Source organism: Gorilla gorilla, chromosome 11 (genome assembly GCF_029281585.2).
Source record: "Gorilla gorilla gorilla isolate KB3781 chromosome 11, NHGRI_mGorGor1-v2.1_pri, whole genome shotgun sequence".
NCBI classification, from domain to species: Eukaryota; Metazoa; Chordata; class Mammalia; order Primates; family Hominidae; genus Gorilla; species Gorilla gorilla.
In genome coordinates this window covers 110918231-110938131 of record NC_073235.2, presented here as the reverse complement: position 1 = coordinate 110938131, position 19901 = coordinate 110918231, and the positions used below count along the sequence as shown (strand labels likewise).

The 19901-nt window shown below is 36.7% G+C and overlaps 1 protein-coding gene across 17 annotated transcripts in view; it reads right to left on the bottom strand.

The window, feature by feature from the left end:
• Positions 1–19901, bottom strand: part of PIKFYVE (phosphoinositide kinase, FYVE-type zinc finger containing) — a 91843-nt gene that overhangs the window by 50115 nt on the left and 21827 nt on the right. For 8 of the 17 annotated variants that reach the window (XM_019022160.4, XM_055379515.2, XM_055379520.2 and 5 more), the window contains 6 exons: positions 19769–19858; positions 9798–9936; positions 7487–7644; positions 6228–6339; positions 4261–4408; positions 3566–3733 (listed from right to left, as the gene is read on the bottom strand). In XM_019022160.4, the coding sequence (XP_018877705.3) occupies positions 3566–3733; positions 4261–4408; positions 6228–6339; positions 7487–7644; positions 9798–9936; positions 19769–19858 (815 nt within the window). Of the gene's footprint in view, positions 1–3554; positions 3734–4260; positions 4409–6227; positions 6340–7486; positions 7645–9797; positions 9937–19768; positions 19859–19901 lie in introns of those variants that run through there. The other 9 variants (XM_055379516.2, XM_055379522.2, XM_055379518.2 and 6 more) reach the window with 4 other exon arrangements.

Sequence of the window (19901 nt, the reverse complement as noted above, 5' to 3'; positions counted from 1 at the left end):
GGAGTGAAGGGAATGGGGAGATGCTAGTCAAAGGGTAAAAAGTTTCATTCAGACACGAGGAATAAGTTTTTGAGATATACTGTACAGCATGATGACTATAGTTAATAATAGTGTATTGTATATTTCAAAATTGCTAAGAGTAAATTTCAAAGGTTCTCACCACTAAGAATAATATGGAATTTTTTTTTCTTTTTTTTTTAGATAAAGTCTCACTCTGTCACCGAGGCTGGTCTGCAGTGGCAAAATCATGGCTCACTGCAGCCTCAACCTGCTGAGCTCAAGCAATCCTCCCACCTCAGCCTCCCAAATAGCTGGGACCATAGGCGCACACCACCACACCCGGCTAATTTTTTTGTAGAGACGGGGTTTTGCCACATTGCCCAAACTGGTCTTGAACTCCTAGACTCAAGCAATCCGCCTGCCTCAGCCACCCAACTTGCTGGGATTACAGGCATGAGCCACTGCACCCTGCCCCCAACAAAAAGGATTTGAAATGATGAATATGTTCATTAGTTTGGTTTAATAAACATACCTATCATTTCCAATCCTTATTCCTTAATCATTCCATATTTTATACATACTTTGTAACATCTTTTTATATCCCATAAATACATACAATTATAATTTGTCAATTTACAATTTTAAAAATAAAGCTCATACAGACTCCAAAGCCTGTGCTTTAAACAAATATGACCATTGCCTTTGCCTCTTTTAACGTATTTCAAGTACGAAATTGTCCTCTTTGTCTACAAAATTATTGAGAGATCATTAAATGTCTTATTAACATCAACAAAGATAGTATCTATTATAGTCTCCTGATTTATCAATCTTGTATCACCACAAAAAATGGAAATGGGGTTGTTTTGGAATGACTTAGTTTGCTTAATGGTGGCCCAGTCACCACCAATCCCTTTTCTAAATACCACAATACATTCTGCTTACTACACTTCTCTACATTTTGCCAGCTTCCAAAGTCAAACCAAGGACCCATCTTTGAAAAAAAAAAAAATGTATCTATCACTATAGTCATCTAGACTCTCTCCTACTCTTCGAAACTCTTCAAAGGTAACAAGCTCTGGCTCCATGATCCCAGATCCAAAGTCTTTCAACAACCTGGCATACAGTTTGCCTAAACCTGGCAACAGACTTATTTAAAAAACCATTAATTCTCTATCTCTTCAATATCCTGAACTTCACTTTCCTCTTAACCATGTGTATTCTTTCCTGATAAAGTTAGTCGAAAGAGCGGGGAGGAAAAAGAAGCCCTCTTTTAGTCATCAATCAATATTATATAAACTTTCCCAAATAACTGGCCTAGTTTTTCTTTCTACCAAACTTTAAATCTTTCTCAGATATCCTTGGCATTTTCTCCAACCTTCAGGGCAAGCTGGACTTCCATTAGACTGTCATTTTTCTTAAAAGTGCTGCCCCCTCTTTCAGATTCATTCTCCTATGAAAGTTGCCACTTACAACTTTGATAGATAATCTTTTTAAAGGATTGAGGGCCAGGCACAGTGGCTTATGCCTGTAATCCCAGCACTTAGGGAGGCTAAGGCAGGTGAATCACTTGGGGCCAGGAGTTCAAGACCAGCCTGGCCAACATGGCAAAACCCCACCTTTACTAAAAATACAAAAAATTAGCCGGGCATGGTGGTGCACGCTGGTAATCCCAGCTACTCGGAAGGCTGAGGTGGGAGAATCACTTGAACCCAGGAGGCGGAGGTTGCAGTGAGCCAAGATCGCACCACTGCACTCCAGCCTGGGCAACAGAGCCAGACCCTGTCTCTTAGAAAAAAAAAAAAAAAGGATTGAGATCAGGGAGGTTCCAAAGGAGTCATATTTTTGTCAACTGCAGGTGCTTCTCCTGTCAATTTCCTTGGAGATACGATCTGGGGTTGCACCATAACAATGTCATTTTTGGAGCCTCCTGTTCCATTCCACTCCAAATGTTCTCAAGTTAGGTTTGCAAAAGTAAGTATCTGACTGTGCTCAGCAGTCTATCCTTCCCTATTACAAATTCTATGATGACAGGTCACTTTCTTCAAGATTTTCAAAACTTCTTTAACATTCCAAGAGATGAAATCATCACCAAGTCAAAAGTATACTTCACATTCTGCTTACAGCAAAATGTGATTGCCAACAGATGTGTCCAGAGAACAGATGTTCATCTGTGTGCCCCTGACCCACATCTGTAAGTTTATATTCAAAACCTTCATAATATCCTCCAAGTGACCACCATCTATAGTTAATTCTCACACAGGTGTCATATCTGCTTTTCCGTCCTTTCATACTCACCCAAATATTCTCCATCATTTTTCCAATTTCTGTTTTGAGGATTTCCATAAAGATGTCTATCTTACTCATGTTCAATGCTAGTCAAGTCTCATTAACACACCTTCTCTACTTATTTTTAAATAACATATTCCTTTTTATTACTATAACTCTTAAGTACCATTTTACCACATCTTGATAATAGCTAATACTGACAACTATGAGAAATTTGTTGGAGAAATATAAACTTGTATCAAATCATTTTAGTATAAATGTTTGGTTCAAAAGCTTCTGTTTTCTGATCATATTCTTAGGCTCGAAATAGAGTGCACAAAACTTAGGCAAGCATTTCAGATCTAAGTAAGGAGACAATTCCACTTTAGACAGTTATATGTTTAAAATACAAACTCCAGGTAAAATCATGGAATAAAGTGCTTCATCTTTATAATAATGATTTTTCAGTTATTACAACATAACAAAATCCCACATTTATTTATTTACTCATGTATTTTTTATTTATTCACTTTTACACAATCCCATGATAGGACTAAAATTTAAATTGGCTTTTAATTATACCCAATAAAGTAAACCTCATCATCCATTTTAAAAACAGGCATTTCTTATGTGCTGCTATGTTAGATTTTAGTAATGTTTACCTCTTTCTCCTTTTACATCAAATATCTTTTGAATATGGTCACTATTATTTTTGAGCCAGTAGACTAAAGCATCAAATAAGATAGCTAAAAATAATGAATTCATTTTACATTAGAGAAGAAATTGTTTTAATAAATATAGAATATACATAATAAGCATTATGAATTATTATGGAGATATTTTGGAATGTGTGAATGATTTTCCCCCAATCTAGTTCAAGCATCTTAATGGGTTTAGTGAAATATTATGTTACTGGGTAACGGCAAAGGCAAATAGGCTTTAAAATGTTAAATGAAGAAAGAGAAAAGAATAGAGCAGAACATCCATGTTATAAATGCAAAGAAATGCCACCTTGGAAGTTGCACATTATGGGAAGAGCAGTCAGATGTAGTTCCTTTTAAAGACTACAAGCTTTACACTGGGCATGGTGGTGCTGAGGGAGAAAACAAGAAATAAAAGGAATCAACCAAAAAAGGTATGGGGAGGAGGTGTGGGAGAAATGAGAAAGGGTAGAACAAAACCCACACCAAATCCCCTCAGCCACGTGGGACAGAGGAAGCCAGAAGGACAGGCTGGCATGAGATCCTATGGCCCAGCTGTCCAGCCTGTGTTTGGATTCCAGATGGTGACTACCTCCTACCTTTTTGGTCAGCAGGGTGAGGGGGCACATGTGGGTACTTGGAGGGCTTCTTGATATGGAAGTTCACGTTGTCCAGCTCCACGTTCAGGCTGATAGAAGCGGCTGAGTCACTGTCCACTGTGGACTGGAAACTGCTGACTGATGTGCGCTTGCTAGGACTGGCAGAATCTTTTAGTGTTGGGAAGGGGAAAGAAATATAGGGAGAGGAGGGGAGTAAAAATGGGTTTTATCAGGGTATTGGAGGAAAGGAGAAAAATGTTTTTTTAATATACAAGCCCAATGTGCAATACCAAAATGGATACAGTATTTTCATGTACTTCTGTGTAGACTTAATAAAATTTGAACAAGTTAAATATAAAATCAATTTTTAAAATGAAGAAATATATTGGAGGTTCTGCAGAGAGAAAGTCTGATATCATAGTGAAGAAATGAGAAAGTTGTCTGCTGCCATATTATTAGTTCAGTTATTTTTAAGCTGCTGCAAACTATAGACTATGGTAAAATCTAGAAAAGTCAGCCTAACAAGTTGGTTTAAGAAAATACTGTATCTAAGACAAAGACTGCTATCAGATGTTTCCATTTAGTTGGAGCCATAAATTATAAAGCAGAATTATTTCAACACACAAGATAATCATTTTATCATACATACACAGCAATGACCCATCAAAACTAAAATGTTAGAAAGTTAAACTCACTAGCCAAATTATCGTCACCTTCTTCAGCTATCTGTTCTGTGTCACTGTCATCAAACTTTATGTCTTTAAACCAGGATGGCTCAGAGTGTCCTTCCACGGAGTTCACTGAGTCACTGTCAGGAGAAGGCGTCTCAGAAAATTCTGTACTCTGAAAGGATGAAGACAGGATCCAAGCAATTGGCCTTCAATGGCAACAATGTTGAGGCTGTCACACTATAAATAAATTGTAGTCCAATATGTCTATGAACCTAACAATTGAATTTTATAAAAATAAACAAATTAACAAAAACCAAGTTATAAACCAGAATCATACTGACAATTCCACTCTTTAAAATTGTGATTTTCGTTAACTAGAAGACTTAAGTAGTATATTAAGAACAAAACATTTTTTGATACAGATTTTATAGTGTTTCATTTCATGCCTTAGTCCTGAGAGTGAAGATAGCTTAGAATTTATTTTAGCTCTGAGGCAACTCTCTCCAGAACACATCTTGCAAAATAACTTTTAATCAATCATGCCACACCAATATTTGGAGTCATTTGTCTCTTCTAACCATTGACTTTCCAATTTTAGTTCACAAAGGTGTTACTAAACATTACACAGCTGACCTTTGAACAAGGGTTTAAATTGCATTGGTCTACTTATATGTGGATTTTCTTCTGCCTCTGCTACCCCTGAGATAGCAAAAGCAATCTCTTCTTTTCCTCACTCTTCCTCAGCCTACTCAACACGAAACGAGGATGAAGACGTTTGTGATGATCCATTTCCACTTAATGAATAGTAAGTATAGTTTCTCTTCCTTATGATTTTCTTCATGTTTCTCTAGCTTACTTTATTGTAAGAATATGGTATATAATACACACAACATACAAAATATGTATTAATTGCCTGTTATCAATAAAGATTCCAGTCAACAGTAAGCTATTAGTAGTTAAGTTTTGGGGAAGTCAAACATCCGTGAATTTTCAACTATACAGGGGGTCAGTATCCCTAACTCTTAACGGTCAGCTATATATATATATGTGTGTGTGCCTGTGTGTGTATATGTATATATATGTTTACATATGTGTGTGTGTATATATATAACCTATATATTGTATCAAATTACATAAACCAAGAGTGAAAGTATATCTTTTTTTGAAGTTATATCTTTAAATAATTTCCACTTCCCTAAAGTAAAAAAACATACATTCAGCAGTATACCATTGTTTTTTGTTTGTTCGTGTTTGTTTTGAGACGGAGCCTTGCTTTGTCGCCCAGGCTGGACTGCAGTGGCGCATTCTCAGCTCACTGCAAGCTCCACCTCCCAGGTTCACGTCATTCTCCTGTCTCAGCCTCCCAAGTAGCTGGAACCACAGGTGTCCACCACCATGCCTGGCTAATTTTTTTGTATTTTTAGTAGAGATGGGATTTCACCGTGTTAGCAAGGATGGTCTCGATCTCCTGACTTCAGGTGATGCACCCGCCTCAGCCTCCCAAAGTGCTGGGATTACAAGCGTGAGCCACCGTACCCAGCCATCATCACTAGTTATACAATAGTTCTAGAGTCAAAATGATTTCAATAGATGCCATAAAATTGTTCATTTTATTATTTATACTTTCAGTTCTAAAAGCATAGGCCTAATAAAACCGAAAACCATTAAAGTTAAATGATAAGCAACTATAAAGACCATAAACCCAAATTTAAGAACTACCACACCAACTGAAAAAAGTGTTTGATTCTTATCTTTTTCCTTTTTTATTGTCTGATCAAATTTAAAGTAAACAATAAAATGTTTGATTCTAATGGCAGCTTTTTCATCACTGCTGCCTACCAAGTAAAAAAAAGTTCTAACTTTCCTCAAACAGCAGGAAAAAATGTTAGAAAAAATCATCTTCTAATAAACTACTTTTTATTCCCACTGATGAAGAAAGACTCTAAAATAAGCTTGCTACAGTCTAATTGGCAGTAAACACTGAAAAGTACCTGCAGTGGTCTATACAGCGCATACTCATCTCTGAAAAGCTGGTCGTGATGACTAACACAATCCAGCCAACGTCCATCAACCATTGCTTGTCCAATTGCTATAGCTTGTGCCCTGAATCAAGACCCACAAAAATGAAAAGTTTTAAAAGTCAGTCAGAATAGTTAAGTACCAGATAAGACACAACCTTAAAATATTTTTTTTCAGTTCTAATCAGAGTTAGAATTTCAAATGGCCCTTGGATAAGTAAAGGACGAAACAAGAGAGAGTTAAAGCAAACTAAAAGATTCTTCCAGGTACTATAGTAAAGGAGAAGAAACTACTGGTAAGGCAGTCCCAACAAAACCTAATTTTAATAACAGCAAGCATTGACTGAGTATTCAATGCACGCACAACCCTATACTTAACAGATTTAAAAATGTTGAGAAAAGCTCCTACCTTCAAGGAGCTTAGTTTTAATAAGACAATACCAAATATTACAGATACAGCCATAAAATGTGTGTGTGTGTGTATATATATGAAATAGACACTTAATGACACAATACATTATATGGCATTTCACAATTTATAAAGCACTTCAGCCACTATTATTTCATCCCCCACAGTTTATTCACAGGACCACATAATTTTCCTCATGGTGAAGAAGTCTCAGAGATTGAATAATGTGACTAAAAGCACAAAGCTAAAAAATATATACAGCCAAAATTGCAACCAGGGCTTTACTGCTTAAAGCTATTTCTCTCTTTACTTCTTTACGTACCTTTTTCTTCCCATGAGAGGAGGAGCAGCTAATCTGAGAAAATAGTAAAAGCGAGGGGATACATGTATTTGAAAAGCAGGACCTGTCTGTTACTCTTTTTTATAAATGATTTGTGAGGCAAGCTAGGACCCGACAGGCACAGCTTATGGATCAAATACTCAACACAGATTACAACCTGTCTAGATTAGTGAACAGTAGCTGGGGAATTCTTTGGCCTTAGGTTCCAGCTACATTCTCTAATCCTCCTTCACTAGAGAGTTCTTCTGCTTTTAATAAGGTAAATTAAGATCCTATTTGGCTCCTTGTACTCCTTGCATCTGTTCTCTGCTGGTTAAAACTCAGATTGGAGGAGGCTTAAGTAATTAGCACCCTAAACCATCAATTACATAAAACAAAGAGCACCCTAACTCTACTAAGGAATCTGTAACTCTTACTATCTTCAAATATGTTTTCTCATTCAAAATAAACAAATAATATTGAAACCTTCTAAGATCAGAATACCTTGTGGCAATATGCCCATTTCGGATTAGCCAGTTGACTAATTCCTTTCCTACAATGCAGTTGGGATGCGTTCTCAACCAGTAGCGGTGATCCTGAAACTCCATTCCACTGCTGTGATGGCAGATTTTTTTCCACAGGTCTTTTAACTGCACACTGTCCTGCAATCACATTAACAGCAAGTAGTTACTCTTGAGAAAAATGCTATATACCTTTTCAGATGTTTTCCTGTGATTTTTAGACTCATAAAAGGAAACCTAACTTGGATTTCTTTATGGTAGCTAACTCACACAATTTAATACAAATGTCATATATGTGGGAACAGCTTGAACTCAGCTCATCTAATTCCAAACATAACTTTTTCTCTTGAAAACCAACTATTCCAAATACTTCTTTTTTCAGTCAATGGCACATATTATCAATCTCCTATTTATGTATTCTTCTTTGGAGATGGGGCAAGGCAGAGGGAGACAACAGTTAATCACACTAACCTAAGGTAACTATTCCTAGAGGCTTTCACTCCACCAGATTCTCACCGTGTACCCAACTGACAGATGAGTTTTTTAAAAGGAAGAGCTTCAGTAAATTACTCCCTGCTCAAAAAAATTCTGAATGTTCCTCAGCAACTAAAGTTTCAAATCTACACCTGTAAGTACAGAATTCATTGCCTTCCACCAGGTAGTCCCAAATAACTTTCCTTTCTCATTGCCCCCAGACTCCTACTTAAAACTCTCTCCCAATTAAAAAATCCTACTTCTGGCCATGGAAAATGTCATGCTTATTCTTACCTCTATATCTTTCTTCACACCTTTAAATAAGATTCACCTTCCTCACTGCCTATCCAAAATGATTCCGTCTCTCAAGGTCCAGTTCAAGTCCTTCAGTTTAAGCCTTTTTCTGATTCCCTCATTAGTAATGAGCTTTCTGTTTTTTTGAATTCTTACATGACATATAGTCATTTATTTATTTGACACTTTTTTATTATTAAAGTATTACTACTTCCACTATTAAGGATCTTCCCACCGATCTTATTTCTACCTTTTGTGGGTTTGTTGGTTTGTTTGTTGTCTTAGAGACAAGGTCTTGCTATGTTGCCCAGGCTGGAGTGCAGTGGCTATTCACAGCCATGATTACAGCACCCTACAGCCTCAAACCCCTGGCCTCAAGAGTCCTCTCACCCTAGCCTCCCAAGTAGCTGGGACTACAAGTGCATGCCACCACACCTGGCTCTTATTTCTACTTTTGAATTATAAGCTTGAGGACACAGCCATACCTTCCATTTCTCTGAGTCACTCTTAGAATTGAACACAGTATTTTATGCACAGATAAATTCAATAAGCAACTGATTATTTCATATAAACATATAGTATTAAACGTCTGAAAAGTGTTACATGTGTATAACAAACATGCTTCAAAGCTTAAATAGCAATATGGGATCTAACAGTTAAGCTCTCTTATTACATAGGTAATTCTGATTTTACCAGATAAAAGGGTAAAGAAAATACTGGCTAGGCGCGGTGGCTCACGCCTGTAATCCCAGCACTTTGTGAGGCCGAGGCAGGGAGATCACGAGGTCAGGAGATTGAGACCATCCTGACCAACACTGTGAAACCCCGTCTCTACTAAAAATACAAAAATTAGCTCGGTGTGGTGGCACATGCCTGTAGTCCCAGCTACTCGGGAGGCTGAGGCAGGAGAATCACTGGAACCTGGGAGGCGGAGGTTGCAGTGAGCCGAGATCCCACCACTGCACTCCAGTCTGGTGACAGAGCGAGACTCCATCTCCAAAAAAAATAATAATAATAAAGAAAGAAAGAAAAGAAAATATTAATGCAATGAGTATAGAATACTTGACCCATCTCTCAGGTGATCCTAGTAAAACTGAAGCTAAGCACTTCTGTTTAACTGATATGCTATTTCACTTATATATTTCTTATTAAAAAGACTCAGTGACAGGCTGGGTGCAGTGGCTCACACCTGCAATCCCAGCACTCTGGGAGCCAAGGCGGGCAGATCACTTGAGGTCAGGAGTTTGAGACCAGCCTGGCCAACAGGGTGAAACCATGTCTCTACTAAAAACACAAAAAATTAGGTGTAGTGGCATGCGCCTGTAATCCCAGCTACTCAGGAGGCTAAGGCACCAGAATCGCTTGAATCCGGGAGGCAGAGGTTGCAGGGAGCCAAGATCACACCACTGCACCCCAGCCTGGGCAGCACACCAAGACCGTGTCTCAAAAAGAAAAAAAAAGACTCAGTCACATAAACATTCTCTATGCTCAAAACTAGCAATGGGTCAAAGATACTGGACCAGTACCAGAAGAATTTTGCGTTCATCCTCAGTGGTCTCTGTCCTAACATATGTTCGGTTAGCCTGGGGACTGACAGATGTCTCATATGAAGGTACCATAGGAGAACCAGATCTATCCAGTGACAGGTTAGTAATGCTGGCTGATCTGGAAATAAAAACAAGAAGTGAAATCACAGGTGTAAATTCTTCTTCAATAAATAGAATTACAGAGAAAATTCAATTTTAAATAAATGCTTATTTACCAATGTTAAGGGTACTTTTAAAAGTAGTTATGATGGTTATGCATGATATTATCATTGGGAGAAATTTGGTAAAGGATACCCAGAAACTCTCTGTACGATATTTGCAACCCTATGTAAGTCTATATTTTGCAATTCTATGTGTGTCTAAAATTACTTGGAAATAAGTTTAAAAGAAAGTAGTTATGGAAAGATTACAGGAAAACAATTACATAGTTCATATATCAGTAATATTTCAAAGGGAATAGATACAAAGTCTTCTTGTTAAAATGCTGTAAGTTAGTGGATTTTTTTTTTATAACAAATATAAAGAATGAAATTAAATGCAGAAATAATCTTGCAGAACAGAGTCAGGAAACTATGGCCCACAGGCCAAATCTAGCCTTCTTCCTCTTTTTGTATAGCCCATGAACTAAGAAGGTTTTATAGTTAAATATCTGCAATGCAATCAATCTGATGAAGGGAACACCAATTTTGACGCCCAAATAAGCAAAATGTTATGACCAAAAAAAGAATTCCTTTCTTCTCACTAGTAGACCTATATTTAAAATATTGTCCTCAAATATTATTACATTATGCTATTTTGTCAGTAGAAAAATTACAAGAAATTTGTTTCTTCTCATAATATCAGTATTCATACATATCCTTAATTTTGACTCTTGGTAAAGTTACCAAACAAATGACTTAGAAGTGGAATACCAATAGCATCAAGGAAACTTTAATTTATTTAAAAGAAAAGGTAACCAGAAATTTAGTTGGCTTCTATCTAGAAAAAAATTAAACCCAATTTTAGCCTCCACATAAAGGATAAAAGGCAAAAGCACCTATGATATGTTAGACTACATATATGTAACTCATTCATTAGGGCAGTATCTGTATCTTCCCACATTTAATCTTCACAGCATCCTATGGAATATGTATTACTAGCTCTATTTTACAGATAAAGAAGTCAAGAATAAGGGATTAAGTAATCTGCCTAAAGTAGCTCGACTAATATGTATCAGGGCTGCCACCTAGAATTAGGTGTCAATTGAAAAACCAATATTTCCCCAGTATAAAGATAAAAATATTTTTAAATAATTTAAGAAAGTATTCACAGGTTTAGCAAAGTGTCAGTTAACAGGAAACCACTGATATCAAATAGCTGATAAGCAATTTTTAAAAATAATTGGTTATTTATTTCTTGGCATAGTCTTTCAGTGAAAGCTTGCTATTATTTCTTAATTTAATCTCTTTTCCAACGGGTGCATTATCCATACATTCTACTTCTCTATCATTTTAACCATCCTTGCACATATTCTAATATAGTGGCAACAAGAATAAAAGAAAATTAGTCAATTTTAATGTCAAAAGCTGTAATAAATAGGCTAGTAGCAAGAATACTGATTAAAATTATATTTAGAGACAGCATTCACTGACTAAATTACGTCTTTCCTAAAGACTTACATCAATCTTAGCATTAATTCAAAACACATAGAGATACACTGTAAATTAGCACAGGTATCCCTACACTTCTACACATGCCAACAGGAATACTGTAATTTTCCCCATCTTTTTAAAAAGCCATCTCTTGACTCCACATCCCTCGGCTGCATTTCCCTCTACTTTACAGCAAAACTCCCATCTCCAGTAATTCTTCCATTATCTCTTAAACCCCAAACAACCCACTGAGACTGCCTATCAAGATTACCAATGTTGTCGTTAAATCCAATAGTCAGTTTTCACTCCTCATCTTACTTAACATATCAGCAGCATAACTCCCTTTCCTTGAAAAACTTTCTCCACTTGACTAATAAGATAAATACCCTCCTGGTTTCCCTGTCACCTCGCTGGCCTCTCCCCGTCTCCTTTTCTGGTTTCTCTTGATTTCTCCAATCTCAGTCCTTAGTCCTTAGTTCCTCCCTTTTCACACTCATTCTCTTGATGATCTCCATCCAAGTTCATAAATACCATACACATGATGACAACATCCAAGTTTACATCTCTAGCCTGTAGCCCTCCCCTAAATTCTGGACTCATATATCCAACTATTTGACATCTCACTTGGATGTCTAGAAGATATCTCAAATTCAACACACCTAAAACCAAACTGTTCCTCCCAGTTGGTAATTCCACCCCTCCAACTGCTCAAGTCAAAGACCTGAGTCACCTTTGATGTCTTTCTGTTGAAGCCTACATCCAGTTGATTAGCAAATCCTATTAGCTCTACAATCAAAATATATTTAGAATTTGTCTGTTTCGTCCAGGTGTGGTGGCTCACACCTATAATCCCAGCACTTTGGGAGGCCGAGGCAGGTGGATCACCTGAGGTCAGGAGTTTGAGACCAGCCTGGCCAACATGGTGAGACTCTGTCTCTATTAAAAATACAAAAATTAGCCAGGAATGCTAGCAGGTGCCTGTAATCCCAGGCTAGCGGGAGACTGAGGCACAAGAATTGCTTGAACCTGGGAGGCAGAGGTTGCAGTGAGGTGAAATTGCACCACTGCACTCCAGCCTGGGCAACAAAGCGAGACTGTCTAAAAAAAAAATGTCATGTCATCCTTCCACACTCCACCCAAAACTCTCCAACAATGGAAAGCTTTTCAGAGTAGAATGTCAACTAATAAATGTAAAAGCAATGATAGACTTAGAAAAATCACCATTTTGCAAACATAATAACATTGCATTTCAACAAGTATCATAAATGAATGCTGAAACTATTGACTGAAAGATTAGTTAAGATACAGGGTATTCATGCAGTTTCAAAGTATCTCCCCCACATATTACTTACCAATTACAAAGGATAAAATAGTAACTTTACAGTGGAGAAACCTAACATGTGAGAGATCAACTCAACAACACCAATGGGATAAACTTGTATTGTGTCCTTTATAACATAACAGATTGAGAAGGATGTAGCACTCATGGAGTATTTCTGCCCCAAAACTCCACAGCCCAAATCTAATCATAGGAAGCTTTTGATAAACTTAAATTGATGGGCATTTTACTAAACAACTGGTCTATCCTCTTCACAAAGAAAGACTAAGATACTGTTACAGAGTAAAGAAAACCAAGACATATGACAAATAAGTTCAATATGATTCTGAACTGCATCACAGATTGGGGGGGAAATCAGTACAAAAAAACATTATTAGGACAATTGGCAAAATCAGAATACCTACAGTATATTACATAATAGAAATGTACCACTGTTACAATTTCCTACATTTGTTATGTAAGAGAACATGATTGTTCTGAGGAAAAACACTTAAGTATTCAAAAGTAAAAAACAGAACTTTCTACTTCTGGTCTAGCATGTGAGCATCTTCACTCCATCTCAACAACTAAAACCTGAACAAAGAGAAAAATCATCAACTGTTCTTAGGTCCATCAGAGAAGTGAGGTCACAAGCCAAATCCTGCTCCAAATACTGCAGACAGACAAACAGATACAGAGGATCACAACTCACTGGAGCAGAAACCTCCATGGGAACCAGTAATAGGGTAGGAAAACCTAAAATCAAATTGACAAATTCCTTGAAGCTCAGTGTAGACAAACCAGAGATACAAATTCTAGGTGAACCCAGTCATGGGGGTAGTGGGGATGCTTTTGGGAGTTTCACTTCCAGATCTACCACGTCCTCACAGTGAATGTCAGAAAAATTCCCTCCGGCTTCTGGCTTCCAGCAGAGGGAGAGAATAAACAACTTAAAAATATGTCAGAGCATTCTGTTCTTCATAACAAGTCCTGCCCTGAGGAGAAACTATTTTACCAGAGCCTAACCTGCTGGAGTTATATCAGAGCTTAACCTACCCAGGGAGAAGGAAATCCCCAACCACAGCCCCTTTTAGCCTTCCACATGGGGGAAGAAAAATCCCCAACTCCAGCCCCCTCCAGCCATTCTGTCTCACCTAAGGGGAAAAAAATGAGAAGCCCTGATAAAGTTTACAGTTCAGGGGCACAGGCTCACCTGTGAGAGTGACTCACAGTACTAGAGACCACCTAACCTCCCCCTACATCCTATCACTACATCACTAAAGGCCTATTTACCATAGTTCCTTTTACCCAGTACAGCATGTCCACCCTTCAACAAAAAATCACAAGGCATAATGAAAGCCAAAAAACACAGTTCAAAGACACTGAACAAGCATCCGAAACAGGCTCAACATGAATGTGGGAATTATCAGTCTAGGAATTGTTTTTAAACTATAATTAATATGCTAAGGGTGTTAATGGGAAAAGTAAACAACAGGCAAGAACAGATAATATAAGCAGAGAGATGGATATTCTAAGAAAGAAGCAAAGAGGAAATGCAAGAGATCAAAAACACCATAATATTAAAGAAGAGTGCCTTTGATGGACTCTTAGTAGACTAGACAGAGGTAAGGAGAGAATCTTTGAACTTGAGGCTATCTCAACGGAAACTGCCAAAACTGAAAAGCAAATAGAAAAAAGACTGAACAAACAATATCCAAGAAATGTGGGACAACTACAAAAGGTATAATATAAATGTAATGGGAATACCGAAAAAAGAAGAAAGAGAGAAAGGAACGCAAGCAATATTTGAAGCCATAATCACTGAGAATTTCCAACAAATTAATGTCAGATGCCAAGCCACAGGTCCAGCAAGCTCAGAGAACACAAGTGTGGATAAATGTCAAAAAAACTACACATAGGCAAAACTAAGTGTATTCAAATGGCAGAAAGTCAAAAATAAAGAAAAAGATCTTGAAAAAAACCACCTTAAAGACCAAGCGTGGTGGCTCACACCTGTAATCCCTGCACTTTGGGAAGCCAAAGCAAGAGGATCGCTTGAGGCCAGGAGTTTGAGACCAGCCTGGGCAACACAGCAAGACCCCATCTCTATTTAAAGAAAAAAAAAAAAAAACCTTACCTGTAGAGTATCAAAGATAATAAATACATCTGACTTCTCCTCAGAAACCACGCAAGCAAAAAGAATGAAATGAAATATTTAAGATGTTGGGAGAAAAAAGCCACCAACCTACAATTCTGTACCCGGATGATACCCTTCAAAAGTGAAGGAGAAGTAAAGCCTTTCTTAGACAAATGAAAACTGAGGGAATTTTTTGCCAGTAGACCTGCCTTGCAAAAAATGCTGAAAAGGCAGAAAGAAGGAATATGATATAGGTCAGAAACTTAGATCTATTAATACACAAAGAAAAGCATCAAAGAAGGAATAAGTTAAAGTAAAAACTTTCCTTTTTCTTACTCTTAGTTGATGTAACAGATAACTATTTCTTCAAAATAATAGCAACAATGTATTCAGTTATGTATGTACGCATGCTTATATGTAAGTGAAATGAATGCCAGGGATACAACAGATGGGAGGGAAAAATTGGGAGTATTTTGTTATAAGGTATTTGCATTACCTGTGAAGTAGTATAGTATTATTTGAAAGTAAATGTGGATTAGTTGTAAGTTACATTGCAAACTCTAGGGCAATCATTAAAAAAAATAAAAAGAATGTAACTTGTATCCTTTAAAAAGGAGAGAAAATGGAATAACATAAAATGCTCAATTAAATACATAAAGGTGGAAAAGGTACAGAAGACAAAAACAGGAAGAACAAGGGCAACAAGTAGAAAACAGTAACAAATATGGCAGGTATTACTCTAACTACATCAGTAATCACCTTAAATGTCAATAGTCTAAATACATAAACTAAAAGACAGAGATGGTTAGAATGGATCAAAAACCAAGACCCAAAAATACATTGTCTACAAGAAACCTAATTTAAATACAAAGACACATACAGATTAAAAAATAAGTGAAGGGTCAAAATGTCACTATTTACCCCATAAATATGCACAATTATTACATGTCAATTTTAAAAATTAATTTTTAAATTTTTAAATGAAATCAAAACAGGATACATGAACAAAAGTAAATAGATGGAGAAAGATATACCATGTTAACGCTAATAAAAAAAAGGGCAGAAGTAACTATATTAATTTTCAGGCAGAACAGACTTCAGAGCAATCAAAGATAAAAAGGGAAATTACATAATGATAAAGAAATCAATATTCCAAAAGACAGAACAATCCTTAATATGTATGCTCGCTCCTAACAACAGAGTACCAAAATATATGAGGCAAAAACTGATAGAACTACAGGAGAAATGGATGAATTCATCATTATAGCTGGAGACTTTAACCCCTCTATCAGACATGGACACATCCAGCAGAGAGAAAATCAATAACAACATAGCTGAACTCAACAACACCATTAATCAGGTGGATATAATGGATATCTTATAGACTGTTTAATTCAACAACAGAATACACATTCCTCTCAAGTAACATGGAACATTCACCAAAACACACCACATTCTGGGCCATAAAACACACCATAACAAATTTAAAAGAGTAGAAAACATACAATGTCTGCCTTCAACAACCAACATGGAATCAAACTAGAAATCATTAACAGAAAGACAGCTATAAAATCCCAAAATCCTTGGAGATGAAACAACACACTTGTAAAAAAAAAAAATACATGAGTCAAAGAAGAATATAAAGAAACATTTTTAAATATTTGTAACTAAATGAAAATGAAAACACAACCTATCTAAATTCGTGGAATGCAACAGAAAGCAGTACTTAGCGGGAAATTCATAGCACGAAGTGCATACATTTAAAAAGAAGATCTAAAATCAATCATCTAAGCTTCCACCTTACGGAACAAAGTGTTTGTCAAAAAGCATATTAAATCCAAAGTGAGCACAGGAAAAATAATAATAAAGATTAGAGAAGAAGTCAATAGAGAAAATCAACAAAGCCAAAGCTGGTTCTTTGAAAAGATCAATAAAATCAGTAAGTATCCAGCCAGACTAAGACAAAAAAGGGAGAAAACACAAAGTACTAATATCAGAAATGAAAATCGAAATAGACCTATTTCTCTTAAAGAAATTGAATCAATAACTGGTAACTTTCCAAAACAGAAAGCACCAGGCCCAGATGCATTCACTGGCGAATTCTAGCAAACATTTAAGAAATAAATTATGTCAATTCTCCACAAAATTTTCCTGAAGATAGAATCAGAGGAAATACTTTCTAACTCAGTCTGTGAGGCCAGGATTTCCCTAATACCAAAACCAGACAAAGACATGACAAGAAAAGGAAACCATACACTATTATCCTCAACAAAACAGTAACAAATCCAATCCAACAATGTATAAAAAACTACATAAACCACAACAAAATGGAATTTATCCCAGGCATGCAAGGCTGGTTCAACATTCAAAAATCAATTAATATAACCCATCACATCAAGTTACAGAAGAATAATTACATAATCATGTCATTGATATAGAAAAAGCATTTGACAAAATCCAACACTCCTTCATTATAAAAACTCTCAGTAAACTAGGAATAGAGGAAACTTCCCCAACATGATAAAGAGTATCTACGAAAAACAACATACAGCTAACATCATACTTAATGGTGAGAAACTCAAAGCTTTCCCACTAAGATCAGGAACAAGGAAAGGATGTCCCCTCTCACTACTCCTTTTCAACATTGGACTAGAAGTCTTAGCTAATGAAATAAGACAGGAAAAGGAAATAAAAGGTACACTGATTGGGAAGGAAGAAACAAAACTTTGTTCACAGATGACAAGACTGTTTATATAGAAAATCCAAAAGAACTAACAAACTCCTGATATTAGTAAGTGATTATAGCAAGGTGGCAGGATACAAGATTAATATACAAAAGTCAATCACATGAGATAATACTACACACCCATTAAAACTGCCAAAATCCAAAACTGACAACACCAAATGTGATGAGGATGTGAAACAACAGGAACTCTCATTCATTGCTGGTAGGAATGCAAAATGGTAAAACCACTTTGGAAAAACATCTAGCAGTGTCTTACAAAATTAAACATAACCTTACCATAGGACTCAGCAATCATGCTCCTTGGTATTTATCCATATGAATTGAAAATTACACCCACAAAAAAACCTATACTCAGATGTTATAACAGCCTTGCTCGTAACTGATAAAACTTAGAAGCAATCAAGATGTCCTTCAGTAGGTGAGTAGATAAGCTATAGTGTATCCAGCCAATGGGATATTATTCATCACTAAAAAGAAATGCGCTATCAAGCTATGGAAAGACATAGAGAAAACTTAAATGCATATTAGCAGGTGAAAGAAGCCTATCCGAAAAGTCTACACACTGTAGAATTCCAACTATATGGCATTCTGGGAAAAGTAAAACTATGGAGACAGTAAAAAAGATTAATGATTGTCATGAGTTGGGGAGAGGAAGGGATAAATAGGAGAAGCCCAGTAGACTTTTTGGGCAGAGGAACTATTCCGTAGGATACAACAATGACAGACGCATGTCATTATACATTTGTCCAAATCCATAGAATATTCAACACCAAGAGTGAATTCTAATGTTAACTATGAACTTTCAGATGATGATCATGTGTCAAAGTAGGTCCACTGAATACAATATGCCACTCTAGTGCAGGACACCGATAGTCATGAAGATTGTGCATGTGTGGGGACAGGGGCTATAGGGGAACTCTGTACTTTCTGCTCATTTTTTGTATGAACCTTAAAACTGCTATAAAAAATAAACTTAATAAAAATATATAAAGGATAATGATGTCTGCAACTTACTCTCAGATGGTTCAGAAAATATGCATACATGTATATACAATATAAAAAACAATGGCCAGGTGCAGTGGCTCACACCTGTAATATCTCAGCACTTTAGGAGTCCAAGGTGGGAAGATCGCTTGAGGTCAGAAGTTCAAGACCATCCTGAACAACAAAGTGAAACCCCATCTCTGTATTTTACTAAAAAATAACAGGCTGGGCGCGGTGGCTCATGCCTATAATCGCAACACTTTGGGAGGCCAAGGCAGGTGGATCATGAGGTCAGGAGATCAAGACCATCCTGGCTAACACGGTGAAACCCCGTCTCTACTAAAAATACAAAAAAATTAGCTGGGCATGGTGATGGGCGCCTGTAGTCCCAGCTACTCAGGAAGCTGAGGCAGGAGAACGGCATGAACCCAGGAGGCAGAGCTTGCAGTGAGCTGAGATCACACCACCACACTCCAGCCTGGCGAGAGAGTGAGACTCCGTCTCAAAAATAATAATAAGATAAATAAAAATTAAAAAAAGAAAAAATAAGAAAGCAAAGGGACAAAATATAAATTAGCAAATCTTAATGAAAAATACATGAAGACATATTTTTCTATTCTCGCAACTTTTCTGCATGTTTGACATTTTTTCAAAGCAATTAAAAATTAATGACAAAAAATGTAAAACTCTCCAACAGCTTCCCATCTCACTCAGAGTAAATGACAGAGTCCTTATAATTAACTCTAAGACTGCTCTACTCCATTATCATAGGATTCCTTGTTATTCCTTGCCAAGTGTATTTCCTCTCAGGAATTTGTTATTCCTGTTTTCTTGGGACACTCCTCCACAAAATGTCCACATGGCTCCTTCCCTCACATCCTTCACGTCTTATTTAACCAGAAGAGAAAGGATGGTGTAGGTTCCAAACCCGGAAGCCACTGGAGAATACTGGAAAGTCACTGAGAGAATGGAAACAAGGGCTGAATAGCAAAAAGAAAATGATAGTTTAATTCAGCTTTTAGAGCTACGGAAGTATATGACAATCAATCCCACCCTTTTTATCCGTTTGTTCTTCTTATTAGCATGAAAAGAAATAAACATCAGAGAGCACAGTGTTTTCATTTATCAGTTTACCTATTTCGAGCAGGAGATTTCCCAGCATCCTCTTGCACAGATACAAGTCTTGTTGAAAGAGGAGTATTTGAGGAATCTGGATGAATCAAACTATAAAGAAAATAGGAAAATACTGAAATAATTCAGGACAGTA